Source organism: Ursus maritimus, unplaced genomic scaffold (genome assembly GCF_017311325.1).
Source record: "Ursus maritimus isolate PB19 unplaced genomic scaffold, ASM1731132v1 scaffold_8, whole genome shotgun sequence".
Lineage (NCBI taxonomy): Eukaryota > Metazoa > Chordata > Mammalia > Carnivora > Ursidae > Ursus > Ursus maritimus.
Genome location: NW_024426996.1, coordinates 43,244,477 through 43,261,358, shown reverse-complemented (window position 1 = coordinate 43,261,358; position 16,882 = coordinate 43,244,477). Strand labels below are relative to the sequence as shown.

The 16,882-nt window shown below is 35.8% G+C and overlaps 1 protein-coding gene across 1 annotated transcript in view; it reads right to left on the bottom strand.

The window, feature by feature from the left end:
- FRYL (FRY like transcription coactivator) overlaps positions 1–16,882 on the bottom strand; it is a 247,908-nt gene that overhangs the window by 96,568 nt on the left and 134,458 nt on the right. The window contains exons 9-14 of the mRNA XM_040625382.1: positions 12,611–12,690; positions 12,017–12,097; positions 10,103–10,271; positions 9,724–9,816; positions 4,947–5,045; positions 3,838–3,939 (exon numbers count right to left, since the gene is read on the bottom strand). Of these exons, the coding sequence (XP_040481316.1) occupies positions 3,838–3,939; positions 4,947–5,045; positions 9,724–9,816; positions 10,103–10,271; positions 12,017–12,097; positions 12,611–12,690 (624 nt within the window). The remainder of the gene's footprint in view (positions 1–3,837; positions 3,940–4,946; positions 5,046–9,723; positions 9,817–10,102; positions 10,272–12,016; positions 12,098–12,610; positions 12,691–16,882) is intronic.

The window sequence follows — 16,882 nt, the reverse complement described above, 5'->3', positions numbered from 1 at the left end:
TTATATTTTCAAAATATGACTAATACAAATTAATATATGTTATATATTAAAAATATTTAAGGCCAATTCCGCATAAAAAAATGTTCTGATATGAGTGGTTAGTAAAGTATTTGGGTTATCTTATGTTAAAAGTTGAGGTGTCTGGAATGAGAAAAACTTGACTTTCAAACTTTCTAAGATGAACTAGTATGCTGACAAAGCTGAGTTACTCTATACTGAACAAAGCCAAAACCAGATGAAAAATGACAAAGCAACAATCGCTTATTCAGTCACTAAAATGCTGCTACACAACATGTCTGAATAATAAAAACATCCTAAATTGATCTGAGTCTTAAAGATATATAATTTCTTAGCCACAATTTTGTTATAAAATGAATAATCAGATTGTTACAAAAATTAAAATCCAGTAACGTTCTGATATGTCCAATATGTTTGGCAGCAATCATTTTAATGTTTCTTTCCCTTCTTTCTACTGGGAACCCAAACCAAAATATTTTGTTTAGAACCCAAACCAATAGGATGAAAGTTTGAAAAAGTCATGCATCAAACATCGTATCTACAATCTAAGCTACTATCTCCTTAATTTCATTGGAAAATGTTCTTTAAAGTCTCATTTGTAACATGTAATTACTGTAATGTTGATTAGACAATAAATTAAACAGACTATTCTAAAGCTGAGGATTGGGGTTAAGAATCAATATTTATGATCCCTTGTAGCCTGTAAATTCATCTTCTTGGGGCCACGTTAATAAGAACCCTGTAGGGTGTCCCTGATGTGTGCCAGTCTTTTACAGGAGGAGAAGCAGGTTGGAACAAATTCATCAGACATGCGATGCAACAATGGGTAAAGAAAAAAAAAAAGCCACACTTAAAGAAGATCAAGCAGTATTTTACTTTGTACCGTCAGCACAACTCACCTGGAGTGTTTCTATTTGTTTTCTGATACTGTTGTTAGATGGCATCTAAATAAAGCAACGTGAGACAGCAAACAAACATGAGATGCAGCACATGCATGTTAGATGAAAATAAGCACAAAACAACACAGCTCTTCACCAAGGTCTCTATTTAGAAGAAATTTGAAAGTTCCAAGACAGTGGCCAGAAACACTACGGAAGAAAAAATCCTATAATTCGGGGGTCATGGGATATGTCTACAATACTTGAACTAAGAGAAAATAAATTTTTAACTACCTTAAATTTTCCTCTCAAAGCACTGCATTTGAGTCTGAGCAAGTGTAAATTTTTAAAAGAAAATAAGCATGCAATGTAGAAAAAAAATCTTCAAATTATTTCTATAGGAAATCTATGCTTATTATCTGCCCCCCCACCCCTCTCCAACTCTTCTTGAGAAACTCTGCAATCATTTTGCACACAGTGACCTTAACTGATATAAAGATAGGGAAATAGGAAACTACCAAATTCTATTTTGAGCAAAAATAACAGATTTAACATTTTCCATGAATATAAACGGATGCTTTCTCCTGCTAGTTATGGGCCTACAGTACTAAAGCCCATTTCTCATGGTCGCCAACTTCAAAAATTAGTGTGGAAATTTTAAAAAAGTGGACAATATTAAGTGTTTTAAAAATGTATCCTATTTATCCTTATGGCTCTAGAGAATAATACCTTTTAATATCCCAGAATTATAGCCAAATGTTTTCTGAAAATATTTAGTACAGCGAAATTCCTTACAGTCCATTAAAAGGTAACAGGTGGACCTCAAAAGGCAAAGTAATGGAATCGAATGGATCTAGATGCAGATCCTATCCCTATCATTTTTTGGCTCCCTGAACATGGGTTACTTATCTTCTTTCAGCTTCAGTTGCAGTAAGAATTAAAAGAGATACTATATTTAGAGCATCTAGCATATGCTAAATATTAAAAACAGCTTTAAGAAGTCATAAGTCTAATAAGTGAAAAACTTATAGATTTTTTTGCAATCAAGAGGTTACTTGAATCTCAAAACAAAGTCACTTTAGGCCATTATCTTCAACCAGTTTTTCCTATATATAAAACAAATAAATTATATTTGTTACAACAGATAACTAGTGTAGGTTTTTTTCCTGCATACTCAATGCCTTACCTCAACTGCAGTGTAGCCACAGTATCTAAAACTTAATAAAGAGGAGCCAATTCAGAAAATTTCTGCTGAATAGAGCCTTAATGTAAGTTAAGGGTTAATGGCCAAGACAACTATATTCCAAATATTCATGCTAAGGTGGTTCTTATCTCCTTTAGCCTGGCAGATTGACATTGCCATTAATGAAAATGGATAATATGCCAGAAATATTTAACAGGAGGTAAGGGTTCAAAGAAAACAGCATTTTAAATGAAAGCCTTAAGACAAAAAATAGAAGTTAAGGTACTGCGAAAGAATTGCAAATATGTTAGGTGAAAACGTATATATATATAAAAAAATTCCAACAAGCAACAGAAAAGTATGAATTGTCATGAAACAGAGCAACCTTTCAGAAAACACTTAAATGCATGTCATTAAAGGATGGAAAATCATACCACCCAGAAAAATGATCAATTCCCTTTTAGTACCTATATCTGTATGAATTTTTCAAAATGAGGACAGAAAACAGTTCAACGCAAATAATTAAATAAAACCTATTTTCTGGTTGCATGACATAAAAAGTTCAATAAGCTTGATTTGGTCCTGAGAATTTCATAAAGAAAGCAAAGAGAGTATATCAATTCTCATCCAAGTATGAATAATATCGATGTGTATCTAGGAGGAAAAAAAACAAAAATGTTTTTCAAAGACTTCCATTTTCTGTATACCTCTTTAAGTAATCAAGGCACTTTTGAAAATGATATATAAAGACATGGAAAATATATATAGGATAATGTTGTTCAGTGGACCATTCTCAAAGTGGGAAAGAAGAGCCAGTCCTATTGCTCCAATACCCCCTATAGGGTCAGAGAAAAGTCATTTAATCTATCTGTGCTTGCTTTCATTGTCTTCAAAGTATAAAGGTTTCCAATGTTATCCCTAACTTAGAGGAATAACAGGAAATGAAATGTCATGTCGGTCATGTTTCTATAACTTGTAAGCAAATACTCAAACATATCCATCTATGCATCAAAACAGTGTTCAAATCAAGCATTTATATGACATGCAGGCGAGGAACAGCGCCATGTTCCATGTCAGACACTAACTGAGCGCCTACCCATAGAAGAAAAGAAGATCCTGTTCGATCCCGCTAGCAGAGCACCCTGGGAAGATACAGATGCTACTATTGCACAGTTTGGGTGACAACACTAAGAGAGACCAGACATGGATGCGCCAAACAGTGTTAGTAACAACTATCTCTTGATTCAAGGCAGAATCATTTCAGGAACTTCTGGATCCATGTGGAGCCAATACCAGGCTTTTAGATTTGGCTGGGCATACTTACATTAAATGTGCTTTTAGTGACATTTTATTATCAAGGCTTGTTTCACTTTCAGACTGAGGCCAACATTACTTAATTTTCTCAAAATGAAACACAAAATAAGTATCTGGAGGGTTCTGTAAGATTAATACTCTGCAATTCTAAAGGAATTTATTTATTAACAAATATTGCTAGATCTAAGATAATATAAACAACAGTTGTTAAAAAGGTACAATTTTGCATTAAGACAAACTAAATTTTCAATCAAAAGCTTATTCGTGTCAATACGTGATTCCCCACAGAAAGAATGATGTACAAGAAAAGCAATACGGTAAAGCATTACTATTCAAATGCACCAATAATAATGAAAGCTTTATTACATACTGTTCAATATATATGCATAAGAGAATGTACGACAGTCAGAATATTTACAGGTCAGAAATGTGATTACATCTTACCTTTAAATGTGACAAACAGTTCTGTAGGAAAATATGCCAGTTATTTAAAAAAAACGGTTTCTGACTGACACATAACAGGCAGGTAATTAGTGGGTACAAAGCCTGTAGGGGAGAGGAAAAGGGAATTAACAGTTTTCATGACAACACACTGGATCTGTAAATTATATTTATTCTCATCAACAAAAAGAAGTAAATTTTTTGAGGCGGTGTTCCCATTTGTCATACGAAGTACGATCTCATACAGTAATCTAACAAAAAATGATAAAGGGCAAATTTTCTATAAGAACAACTCCTTAATCTATTTCACCTCATGCTTTTATTTTTCCGTAGACCCATCGTTCTTTCAACCAGTACAGTGGTTAGGAACGCAGGCCCTGGCATCAAGGACAGACTGGCATTAAAGTTCCAGCTTTCTATTTGCCAGATACATGACTTCAGGGTGGATACATCAAGTGCTCCAAGGCTCACTTTCCTAACATGTGGAGCGCAGAATAATAATGAGGTATCTCCTAAGGGCTGGGAGGCTTGAAGTAAAACAAAGAATGCAAAGCACTTAGTTCAACGCCTGGCACACTCACTGTTTATTCATGATTAGATCTCTACCTCGTGTGGTCAAGTATTTGTCTAATTCTCCACACTTTCTCCAAACTGCACAAAAATTTACAGAAACTCCTTTAACGTTAGTATGAAGTGGGTGCTTAAGTGTGTGTGTGGGGGAGCCTTAAATCTCTAAACAGAAATGATGTAATTAGACAATGGTTCCTAACTAATCTAATACTTCTGAGTGCAATTATTATAATGTAAAATAAGGGAATTTATAGTTTAATAGGAATATATTCAACCTTCCACATAGTATAATACATAATGTAAAGCCCCTGTCAAGACAGGTAAATACCTAGAATGAAGTCTGAATAGCCTAGCAAATGTAGAGCTAGTCCAATTAGGAATAGAGTCTTAAAAAGAGCAGGAAAAATATATAAAACTTGCCCTTATGTTGCATTTTGGATATTAAAATTTCAGTTTTTATACTTCTTTTAAATCTCTCCTGAATAAATCAATTACTCTAACTCCTAATGAAACATGTAAAGGTTTGAAACATTTTTCAATACCAATGAATGCTTCTTCCTGGAGCTCAGTTCAAAAGTAGTCTGATACAGCATCTCCACAAAATTTTTCAAACAGGGAACATTCACTTCATTTTTAACAGCCTAGGTCAAAAGATAATAGAAAAAGAAAGAAAATGGTTACAAACGTTAGATTAAACTATACAAGAATTACAAGAAATTTCTGTAAAGGTTGAAATCGGTTAGTAATTCACGACTATCTCACTGAATCCTGCGAACTGCCAAATGAGCAACTGTTCAGTAACTAAGATTGACTTGGTCCCTGCCCTGAGAACTTAGGTAAGGGAACAGGCCATTTGCATGTGCTACAACGGATGCTGCAAGAGGAAACTCTGTGCTCTGGGCTCGCAGGAGGGGCCCCTACAGAAAACCTCCACAAGGAAGTAACACCTAAGCTGAATCCAGCTCCTCTTCCCTGAAAGAGAGTAGTTCCCCGCGTAACCCCTGGCCTTGTCCTCCACTACCCTGCCCTCCTGCGCTGGGATCTGGCCCCATCAGCTAGCTTCCTTGCTGTTCCTAGAGCCTACCATGCATGGTCCTGCTTCAGGGTGCCTGCACTGGTGTCTTCTGCCCAAAAAGCCCTTCTGCCAGATACAGCACACCTCAATCCCTCGTTCCTTTAATTTTTGCTCAGTTGTTTCCACCTCTTTCCAGGTGGAGGTCTCACCTAATCACTTCAGCTAAAATTCCAACTTCCTTCCCCCTTCAGCAATTCTTCTCCCCCACCCTACTTTACATTTCTCCATAGTACTTATCACCATCTACATACTCTATATTTTACATACTAGATGATATCTGTTTTCTTCACTAAAGGCAGCTCTATAAGAGAGGGAGTCTTCCCTATCCTATCATTCCTGCATTCCCTTTGCATAGAAGAGGCTCTGATACAAAGAAAGCACTCCATACATGTAATGAATAAGTAGAGTCCAACCAGGCAAAGGAGGTGGGGGAGATTATTAAAGAGGCAAGAATGTTCCAGACAGAAGGAGCTCTACATGCAGAGTGGGTGCTATGGGTTAAACTGTCACCTCTCCCGTAACCTGAATTCAGATATTGAAGTCCTAACTCTGCGTACCTCATAATGTGTGACCTTATTTGGAAACTGCAGATGTAATTTGTTCATTGCACATGTAATTAGTTAAGTTAGGATGAAGCCCTATTGGGGTAGGAGGACCTTACTCCAACATGATGGGTGTCCTTAGGGGGAAAAAAAAAGAATTTGAACAAAGACGTACACAATGAGAATGCCATGTAAAAATGAAGACAGAGCTCAGGTGATGGTTCTATAAGCCAGGGAATGTCGAAGATGTCAGAAACTAGGTGAGAGGCACGGAAAAGATTCCTCCCCACAGCCTCAGGAGGCATCAACCTGCCAACACCTTGGTCTCAGACATCCAGCCACCCTAACTGTGAGTCAACAATACTGTTGTGTTTGAGCCATCTAGTTTGGGGTGCTTTGTTAGGGCTGCCTTAGCCAACAAACTGTAAAAGCATACATGGCAAAAAAAGAAGAATCAGGCAATGCAGTATTAATGGACCACAGTCAAAGGTCTTTCTTCCTACAACCTGCTTCTTTTAATTACCTTAAAAATACAACCTAATTCCAGTTAGGTACCGGCAAAACTAGATTTTCACATGAGGGGGAAGCACCAATGACAGTTTGGGACTGGATAAGCAGTAATTCAAATCACTTCTAGAAAAAGAAACTGAAGTACATGTACTAACGATAATAGACTAAAACTGATGTTTTATAAATGGTCTTATAAATTATACCATCTTGGCTAGAAATGGAAGTTAGTAACTTTCCATTTATTCAGGCTTTACTTTAGTTGAAAATTTTAAAAGTGGAGAAATTTATTTTCATGTTGGGAAATCAAAGTGTAGTTTAGACTTTCATTTTATAATATTGAATTAAATGGCTTGTGACCCCTGTATTCATATGAATTGATTGTGGTATTCGGGTCCTGTCTAGAGCATGTTTAGAAAAGGTAGACAGGGAATTTTAAGGAAAGTGAAGAATTTCAAATATTAATGACAGTAATTGGCATGATTTTTTTATACCTGTCTCTGAATATTTACTTACAGTTCAATATTTGAAGATTTTTTTTTAACGGGTAATAACAAAAGTCATGAATTATAGCCTTGCAGGTAGTCTGAGTCAGATAGCCTCCCACTCTAGTTTTTAGCCATGTGACTAGTCTGTTTTCTTTTTGATAAAATAAACCTATGACTTATAAAACCATTATGGAACATAACAGAATCAGACATACAGAGCCAATTGATTTTTTTTTAAAGATTTTATTTATTTGAGAGAGAGAGAGAGAATGAGCAAGGTGGCAGGGGGGAGGATAAAGGAGGGGGAGGAGGGGGGAGGGAGGGAGGGAGAGGGAAAGAGGGAGAGAAGGAGAGAGGGAGAGGGAGAGGGAGAGGGAGAGGGGGAGAGAGAGAGAGAGAGAGAGAGAGAGAAGCAGGTTCCCCACTAAGCAAGGAGCCTGATGTGGGGCTGGATCCCAGGACCCTGAGATCATGACCTGAGCCAAAGGCAGATGCTTAACTGACTGTGCCACCCAGGCACCCCCTAGTCAACTGATTTTTTAACAAAAAACTAAGCTACTTGGAAAGAACTGTCTTGTCAACAAATGGTCAAATGGTGCTGGAATAACTGGATATCATAGGTAAAAACAAAACAAAAAACAAAACCAGTTCATACCTCAACCATACACAAAATTAACTCAAAATGGACCACTGACCTAAAATTAAATCCTAAAACTGAAATACAGGAGAAAACCTTTGTGACCTTGGGTCAGGCAAAGGCTTCTTAGATATGATATGAAAAGCATAATTTATGAAAAACAAAATGATAAGTCAGACTTCATCAAAACTTCTCTTCCAAAGACAGTTAAGAGAATGAAAAGATAAATAAATGATGGACTAGGAGAAAATATTCAGAGCATATATCTGATAAAATATCTGCATCTAAAACATATTTTTAAAATATATTACAGTGCCTGAGTGGCCCAATTGGTTAAGCCTCCGACTCCTGGTTTCGGGTCAGGTCGTGATCTCGTGAGTCGTGGATCGAGCCCCAATTTGGGCTCTGTGCTCGTGCATCAGCACAATGGCTAAAACTAAAACAACTCGCTAAAGCAAGAGTTGGTGAGGATGTGTTGAAACTAGAACTCTCACAGCTCCTTAGAATGCAAAATGTGCAACAATTTTGGAACACAGTTTGACAATTCAATAATCAAACATATACCTACCATCTAGTCCACCAATCGCACTCCTAGACATTTCCCCAAAAGGAAATAAAAGCATATGTCCCATACACAGAGCGGTGCATAAGTGTTCATAGCAGCTTTATTTGTAACAGCCAAAAACTGGAAACAACCCAATGTCTAAAAACAGGTGAACACATAACCAAACCACAGTATATCTATATAAATGAAATACTACTCAAAAAGGGAAAAACCCACAGATATACTAAACAACATAGTTGGAACTCAAAATAATTATGCAGAGTAAAAGAAGCCAAAAAATGGCTTTGTACATTCCACTGACATAAATTCTAGGAAAACCAAAACGAGTGTAGAGTGATAGATAGAAGATCGATAGTTGCACTACCCAAAGGAGGGGTGAGTGGAAGGAGGAAATTTAAAACAATTTTTTAAATTTAAAAATTTTTTAAAAAGGAAACTTCTAGGGTGTGATAGATATGTACATTATCTTTTTGGGGGCAGGAGCAGAAGGAGAGGGAGAGAGAGAATCTTAAACAGGCTCCATGCCCAGTGCAGAGCCCAATGTGGGGCTTGATCTCACAACCCTGAGGTCATGACCTGAGTCAAAATCAAGAGTCAGATGCTTTACCGACGGGGCCACCCAGGAGCTCCAGATACGTACATTATCTTGATGGTGGTGATGGTTTCATTGGTGCATACATATGCCAAACTGTATGCTTTAAGTATGTATAGTTATTATATGTCAATTTTACCTCAAGTTTAAAAATGAAATAATGATATATATGAAAAGAATACTTACATAGCAGTGTGCAATAACTGAAAGTGAGAAGCGTATCACATACACACAACAACTGAGTTGGGTTAGAAAAAAAAAAAAAAACCCGTGGGAAACAAAAAACCTGGCATCTAAGTATTATAAAATCCCTTAAGCCTATTTATAGCATGCTGTTACTAGTAACTGCAAAAATTATTTTCAAATAACACACTGCTTTTATACCCACAAAGGCTTTTATAAATCTGCTTCCCTAGATGTTAGTGCGATCATATTTACAATAAGCCTATTTTCTAAATAATTTAGAATATATAGTTTGACAAGTGTGATGAACGTCAACAGCAACTACAGAACAGAACACTTAGAATGAGACAGTCCTGTAAATTCCAAGGTACATATTATATAGTACTTTTAATTTCTTCAGAGGCCATTAAAATGGCGACCACATTGTAGGAGGCAGAAGCCATGAGTAAATGCAGTTTGTTGCACTGAGCCTACTTCAGCTAGATCGTCAATACTCTGCCCTCCTAACAGTCTGTGACTCTTAAGGGCCTGGGCCCATTCTTTTCATTAAAAGACTAATCAATGTTATACTGGCATTTGGCCAATAACCATTTTCCCCATATCCACATTACATTCAAAGTTTCCACTTATTAGTCCATGAAATTATCAGAAAGTAAGACTATTTCATGTGGCAACTTCTTCAGCAAAAAGGTACTTTTAACATATAATATAAAAATTAAAATATACTTACAGCAGCTACAGGGATAAGAATCTCCACAAATAAACCAGCAAGTGCATGTTTTATATCTTTATCTTTTACTTCTAAGAAATACTGAGCACATTCCTTGGGGGGAAAGAGGTATATATTAGGTTCACACAAGAGGAAGAGTTAAGACTTTTTAATATCATGATAATATTGTAAATACTGTCATTTTACCAAAAAGTGAAAACATGCTCAAATTAATAAAGAAAGTTAATTCATATCTGTGACAGATTTAACACTTGGAGTAAAGAATTAATAACCATGTCATTAATATATATACATTTTGTTTCTTTTAAAAAAGTCATGAGGAGCAAGAATAACCATTCTGAGGCTAATTCTAATTCCTGCAATGGAGAAGGTAGGTCACCTGCATGAACTGAAATGATGCTTCAAAATCTTCTACAGGATACATTTTTACTCGAAAAAACTTCATTCCCATTATTAAGCTGATGATGCTTTGGACCACATGTGGACTCTGTTCTTTTTGCCGTAGTTCCTTCAATTCTGTCACAAACTTCTTCCTCACAGCCTGAAACCTTGAATGTACATGAATATATGATACGGTACGGATTTAAAACACTAATTTCCCACATGATATTCAAGGTGGAAATCTAAAGATATTGTACTGAAACATCATCGCTTTTCTTGGCCCCCCCTCAAAATGACCAGAAAAGCATAGAGAAAAACAATGTTATTTGTCATTCCAAATCTGCTGTCCATTTATTTTAAAATTAGAAATTCCATAAGGAGATAAAATAAGACTTCTTTATTCCTATCATAGCATCAATACAGCTCCATGATCATTTAACAATAATCATAATAAAAAAATCAAATAATCCACTCATAAAATGTCCCCCTGTAAATCAGATAGTGTCTCTAATTTTTAAGGCTCCTTTTTATAAAATCTATAATTTGAGTTATATGGAGAACAGATTAGGGACTACAAATTTGTTCAAAGACATGAACCAATCAAACTGGAGAAAAACTGAAGGAGAGGAATGGGAGGACACGGTCTCCCCTAAATGTGAATAAGCAAAAGAACCGAAATGCTTTCAAATATGAGCACCATCCTGGATTCAAATCACCACAACTAATAAGGTGTTATTTTTTTCTGTTTACACTACAAAAAGATACCTAACAATTTAAAAACCAATACTACTTCATTTCCCCCCTCTATATAATATGAAACAGCTAAAGATTTTACTATTTATGTTACTTGGGGAAACCAGTTCCCGAAAGTAAAAATGACAAATGAAGCATATTTTCCAATTGTCACTGACTACAGAGGGGGAAATAAATAGTGCATACTAATGAAATATGGATACATGATAGAAAGTACTACTTATCCACTTCCATTTGAGTCCTGGGGAATAAAATACCATTTTCCATGAATGTGTTCTTTTGCATTTTTTAAAGAAAATAAAAAGTGGATAAAAACCTTCCCATTGCAAACACTAGAATCCAAGGGTTTTTCTCTTTTATTAAATTTCTCATAATAATTATTAGTTACTAATATCACAGGAACTAAACATGAACAAGAATTGTACTTGGCTTCTTGGAATTTAGAAAGGTTTTTATCTGATGATTTCAGGACCAAAGACTCTTTAAATGACATCCAAGAAAATCTTCATTGATAACTTTTTACCTTACAAATTTCCCAGTAGCAACAAAGGAAATTCAAAATCTTCCATAGTCTTCAGAGCAACCACAAGACACTAAAGACAAACTTTTTTACTGTTTACTATAATGACGGTTCAAGGCAATTCAATGAGTGTAACTTCTAATGAACAACGCCTTTATGGAGTAATCTAGTATCTCCTTTCTCTTTTTTGATATCTCTTCTACCTATCCAAAACTCTGGTGCTAAGACAAATAAGATAATTAGGAGGAAGACACGGCACTGCTATCTCAGAAATGAAAGTACTCAACTAGAAAGTATTAAAAGTCATTATTAGCTCTGTAGAGTTCTTAAAAAATGAAAAAAAAAAAGACTTCTCATAAAATAGTTAAAAATCGGAAATAATGTCCTGACTCTTCCTGGTAATTTCCGACTTCCTCAATTCACACATTTATGGAAAACCCCAAATAAATGAAAACAAGTTGTGAAATTAATGTATGGATGTAACTTTTAAATCCTCTAAGGAATAGAGCAGCTAAGTAATAAAAGGTCCAGTAGACTTCAAACTATGAAAAAAAAAAAAAAGATCTAAAACTGTATCTACCATATTAGTAATGAAGCATTCTAAAACACAAATTGAAATCAGTGATTTGCAACACTTACTTTGATTGGGCAAGAACCCCTATGACCTCTGCATATAAATCGGCAATAATGTGCACATTCCCAGTGTTGGTTCCTGAATATCTAAAATAAGAGAACAAATGTATTATCAAATTTTTCTACAAACTCTTCCTAATACATCTGAAAATTTCTTATCGGGGTGTTATACATTTTTTTTTCTTCTGAAGACTCATCTATAAGATAATAAAAACCACATGAATTTTCTTCTTTCTGGACTGTGTCACAAAATTTAACCTTCTAATTCCCATAAATCCAATCAATAGTCTTAAGAATTATTTTCATAAAATCTTTCCTATGGGGGCACCTGGCTGCCTCAGTCAGTACAGCATGTGGCTCTTGAACTGAGTTCAAGCCCCACCATTAGGTGTGGAGTCTTAAAAACAAACAAACAACAAAAAACCAACAACAGAAAACAACTTTCCTATAAGCATTTTGTGTGGATTCAAAAAGAAAGAAAGAAAGATAAATGCTTTGAACTCTAAAAACAAATCATCAATGAGAGCCTGAATTATAAGTAAATGGTCTAAACCTGGCCTGCAGAGAACAGCAACGATCCCAAGCTAGTATTTTACTTACCCTTCCTTATGTTTAAAGTGCTTAAAAGCTAAGTTTAGAACTTCATGAACTAAGGGATCGGGCACAGGATGAACAGGAATCTAGAACAAAAAAATTATCAAGTCAGCAAGAGCTAAGTAGGTTACAAGTCTTTTCTGAATGTTCTCCACATTTCAACTAATTAAATCAATAGCCAGTTTTCATTTCCATGATATGATCTATTACTAATTAGTCAATCTTCCCTTTTTCTAAGGATGCTATTATTTTCTCTGAGAATTCAGTTATCTATCTAATTTAATAAGCTCTAAATTTAAGAATGTTAGCTCCATAATCACAAATCCTTGAACTACAGTCCATAAAGGGGAAAAAGTAGTTGTGATTGATGTAACTATAATTGTTACTGTCTGGAAATTAGGAAGACACCCACATGCACCTCTCTGCACCACGTATAGGAAAGCAACCTCTAGCTGAGCCAGCCACACATTCCATTACTCTGATTTTCTATCATCAACAGGAGCCAAAATGACACCACCTTTTCCAACAATTTAAAACTATTTGTGGCCTTATTCGTATTAGAAATTTGTCATTTAAATATCTTTGTTTAGTTCTTTAGAAGTTATATGCTACTTCTTCATATGTAAAACAAATCAAAATATTTAAGCCAGAAAGTAAAATCCCCACCCCTTCCCCCTTTTATAATCACCGTTAATAGCTTGGTATCTATCCTTCCAGATTTTTCCCTACACACACCCACACCCACACATACACACCTTAGTTTTCTTAACAAAGTGCTGCATCTTTCCACGTCAGTACTTAGAGCTCCTCCTTTCTTTTCAATGGCCATATACTACTCAGTATAATTTTTTAATGAGCTTCCTATTGCTGACCATTTCATTTCAGATTTTCAATAATCAATATACATAATGTTATACAATAAACATCTTGTACATTTAATGTTACATACTTGTACAGTTCCAGGGGCAAGAGTCCAAAAGGAAGAACTGGTGGATCAAAGATTATACAGGTCAACACTGGTATGTATTCAAGGTCTATGTATGTGTGGGTCTGTTTTTGAGCTCACTATTCTATCAATTTTTATATGTTGGTACTAAAATCATACAGTCTTCATTATTAGACTTTATGAATAAGTTCTGATCTCTGGTACTGAAGTCCCCCTTATTTTTCTTCAGAGAGAGCTTAGCCATTTTGGGACCACTGTTCCTCCATATTCAACTTAGAGTCACCCTTCCAAGTTATGCAAAAACTGTCAGGACTTTTACTGGAGTTGCAATCAATCTATACATCAATTTGGGGCTCACTGTATTCTTCTACGTTCACATGGGATATCTTTTCACTTCTTTAAAGGCTTTTGGCAAGGTTATACACTTTTCTGTTTTTGTCCTTTGATGGGCTTATTCCTAATACATATGAAGAGATGCTTGATTTAATTAGTAATAAGGAGAATGAAAATACACAAGGTATCATTTTACACCTACTCAACAGGGAAAAGTCTGATGATACCAAAGAGTAGAGATAATGGCCATGAATGGGGTTTCATAGACACTGCCGGTGTTAAGTTTAAATCAATTTTTTTAGATAGCCCACAATCCAGTGAAGCAGATCAAAGGATGCCACCACAAAGTATGGCACTTTGGCATGAGAATCATTCTGAGCTGAAGGCAACTGACAAACAGCAGGTGCGGGAAAAGCTCTCCAGCTTCTCCTCCTCTTTCCCATACCAAGAAAATAACAACCATTATCATCAGAACAGAAAGCTGACCATGACATAGGTCTGCACAAAGCTTACTAAACAGCCCCTATCTTCCATTAGTTTCCCCCACATATTTTCCTTCCCCCAATTTACCACCCCTAGAAGCCCAGACACTTTTCCTTTGTCTTGTCATTTCACAATGTATTGCTCCTTGTTAAATTTTAGGGTCTAACCATTCTTTATGTCTTCAACTTCTTTTCCATGAAAACCTCCATATGCTTATGTAATAAACCTTTTCTCCTGTTAATGTGATGTTTGTCATTTAATTTGCAGGGCTCCAGGAATGAACTTATAAGGGTGGAGCTCCACTACACTAGCAATTATATGCCTAAGAAAATAATTATGTATAGTTACACACTTCATGGGTTAATCTTAGCAACATAATGTTGAGTGAAAAAGTAAGTCCCACAGGACAACATACAGTATGATACTTTTTTTTCTAGAAAATTCAAAGTCAGAAAAAACCTACTATTCAAACATATATGAAAACATTTTTTAAAGAGAATAATTAACATAAAAATCGGTATAATGGTAAGGGGGGAGCCAGGGAGTAAACTAGGAGAGATTCACATAATTAGGCTTAAGCTATAGGTATCTTGGGCCCACAGGTAACCATTATATTTATTGTAAACAAATACAAAGGCAGCCACACAGAGAACAGTGATAACAGTGTATCTTGAACCAGGATCATGATTTATCCCATTCTGTGACCCTGAAGTCCAATTAAAGCAAAACAAAACACATAGGAATTCTACATTTCCTTAAAAAAAACCACTATATATTGGAGAACACCTCATCAATAGGATAAAAATGTAATCGAGATCTTAATTTATCAAGAAAGCCACAAACTAGACTGGGGAAAAGAACAGCAGGGAACTCTAATTATTCAGAGATGGTCAGAGAATGTTTCTTGAGGGTTTGATAAAGGAGAGATTTTTATTTAAAATAAAGATAATTTATTTTTTACAAAGGTAAATCAGGAGTCTATCAGGAGGGAGCTGAATTCAGTCCTGAATAATGATCAGGAGCTAGTTCAAACCCAGTAAATAGGAGAGAGGCATGAGAAACAGTAACCACAATTACACTGCAATGAGGAGCAAGAGATACAAGAAATGCAGTAACTATTCATCGAGGTGTATTGAGCTCAATGAGACAGCGACTGAACTCACACAACACAGGAGAATACTAGCACCATTTTTACAGTGCTGTCCAAGCAGAGGGAGGCATGCAGCTAATGCAGCTTTGAAAGGCTCCTGGTGAACTTTTACTCCAGGATGGAAGGCTATAGCTTTATCTTGGCTAAGCAGACTGATACTTGTTGTCGACCAGATGAGGATCCGAGAGAGCATTCGTCTCAGATTTCCTAGAAATTGGGACTGCGCTAAAAGCCTGTACCTGGAATTCAATTTGAAGAAAATGAAGAAAATGTGCTCCATCACAAAATCAAATTAAGTGAGGAAGAAGCTGTAATCCAAACTCTACCTTTCTTAGCTCTCAATGAACCTTTTAAAAGTAGAAACCTGATGACACAGGAAAGAAGTTCATTCATCTGTTTGTAGAAGCCAAGCTTTGAAAATCCCCTGTTAATTGCACAGGAACTGAATTTATTCTACACAGTAAGGTTCAAGAATTCAGACTCTAGAAGAATAACCTTAGCCTTTGCCCCACTTTGGAAGAATAAATTTTAAACCCAGAATTTCTCTAGCAATTAGAAATACTTAACTAGGAATTTTATGATCAACTGTATAATTATAAAAAGCTTTTCAGGGGCACCTGTGTGGCTCAGGTCATGATCCCAGAGTCTAGGGATAGAGTCCTGCATCGGGCTCCTTGCTCACGGGGGAGCCTGCTTCTCCCCCTGCCTGCTGCTCCCCCTGCTTGTGTTCTCTTTCTCTGACAAATAAATAAATAAAATCTTAAAAAAAAAAAAAGGCTTTTCCATCTTTTATAGGCAGACACTTCCTCATAGAAGTGTAACAATCATGTTTTATTGATATAGGAATTTCAGAATATTAGCTGATCAATTAAGTAGAGGCATGACAACCTTTTACTTGGTACTGTGAATGCCTCTTTTTAGGACAATACTATTATCTCACATTAAGAAGAAACTCAAAATATATTCCCAAAGTGCTTTTATACACACCAAGCTGATGGATTTATTATAAGTAAACTATAATCAAACCTTTATACAATAAATAAAAATATTTTCTTCACTATAATGATGAAAACGTAGAAAGACCATGGATTTTGGTTTAATCAAGCCACAGCTTCTCTTTTTACTAGTTATATAACCTTGAGCAAGTTTCCACTTCCCCACCTATAAAACATAGACAACAGACTGGAACGCTATAATCACTGCCCCTGAGAGAATGAAAAATCAAGTATAATACAATTGGAGATTGATTCTTGTCCTCTCACTTTTCCACCTTTTTCTAAAAGGGACTAGGCCAAAATTCTTACCTCCTGAGAAAGTAGGGCACACGAAGGGACTAGAATATAAGGATGGAGATACTGAGAGGAAA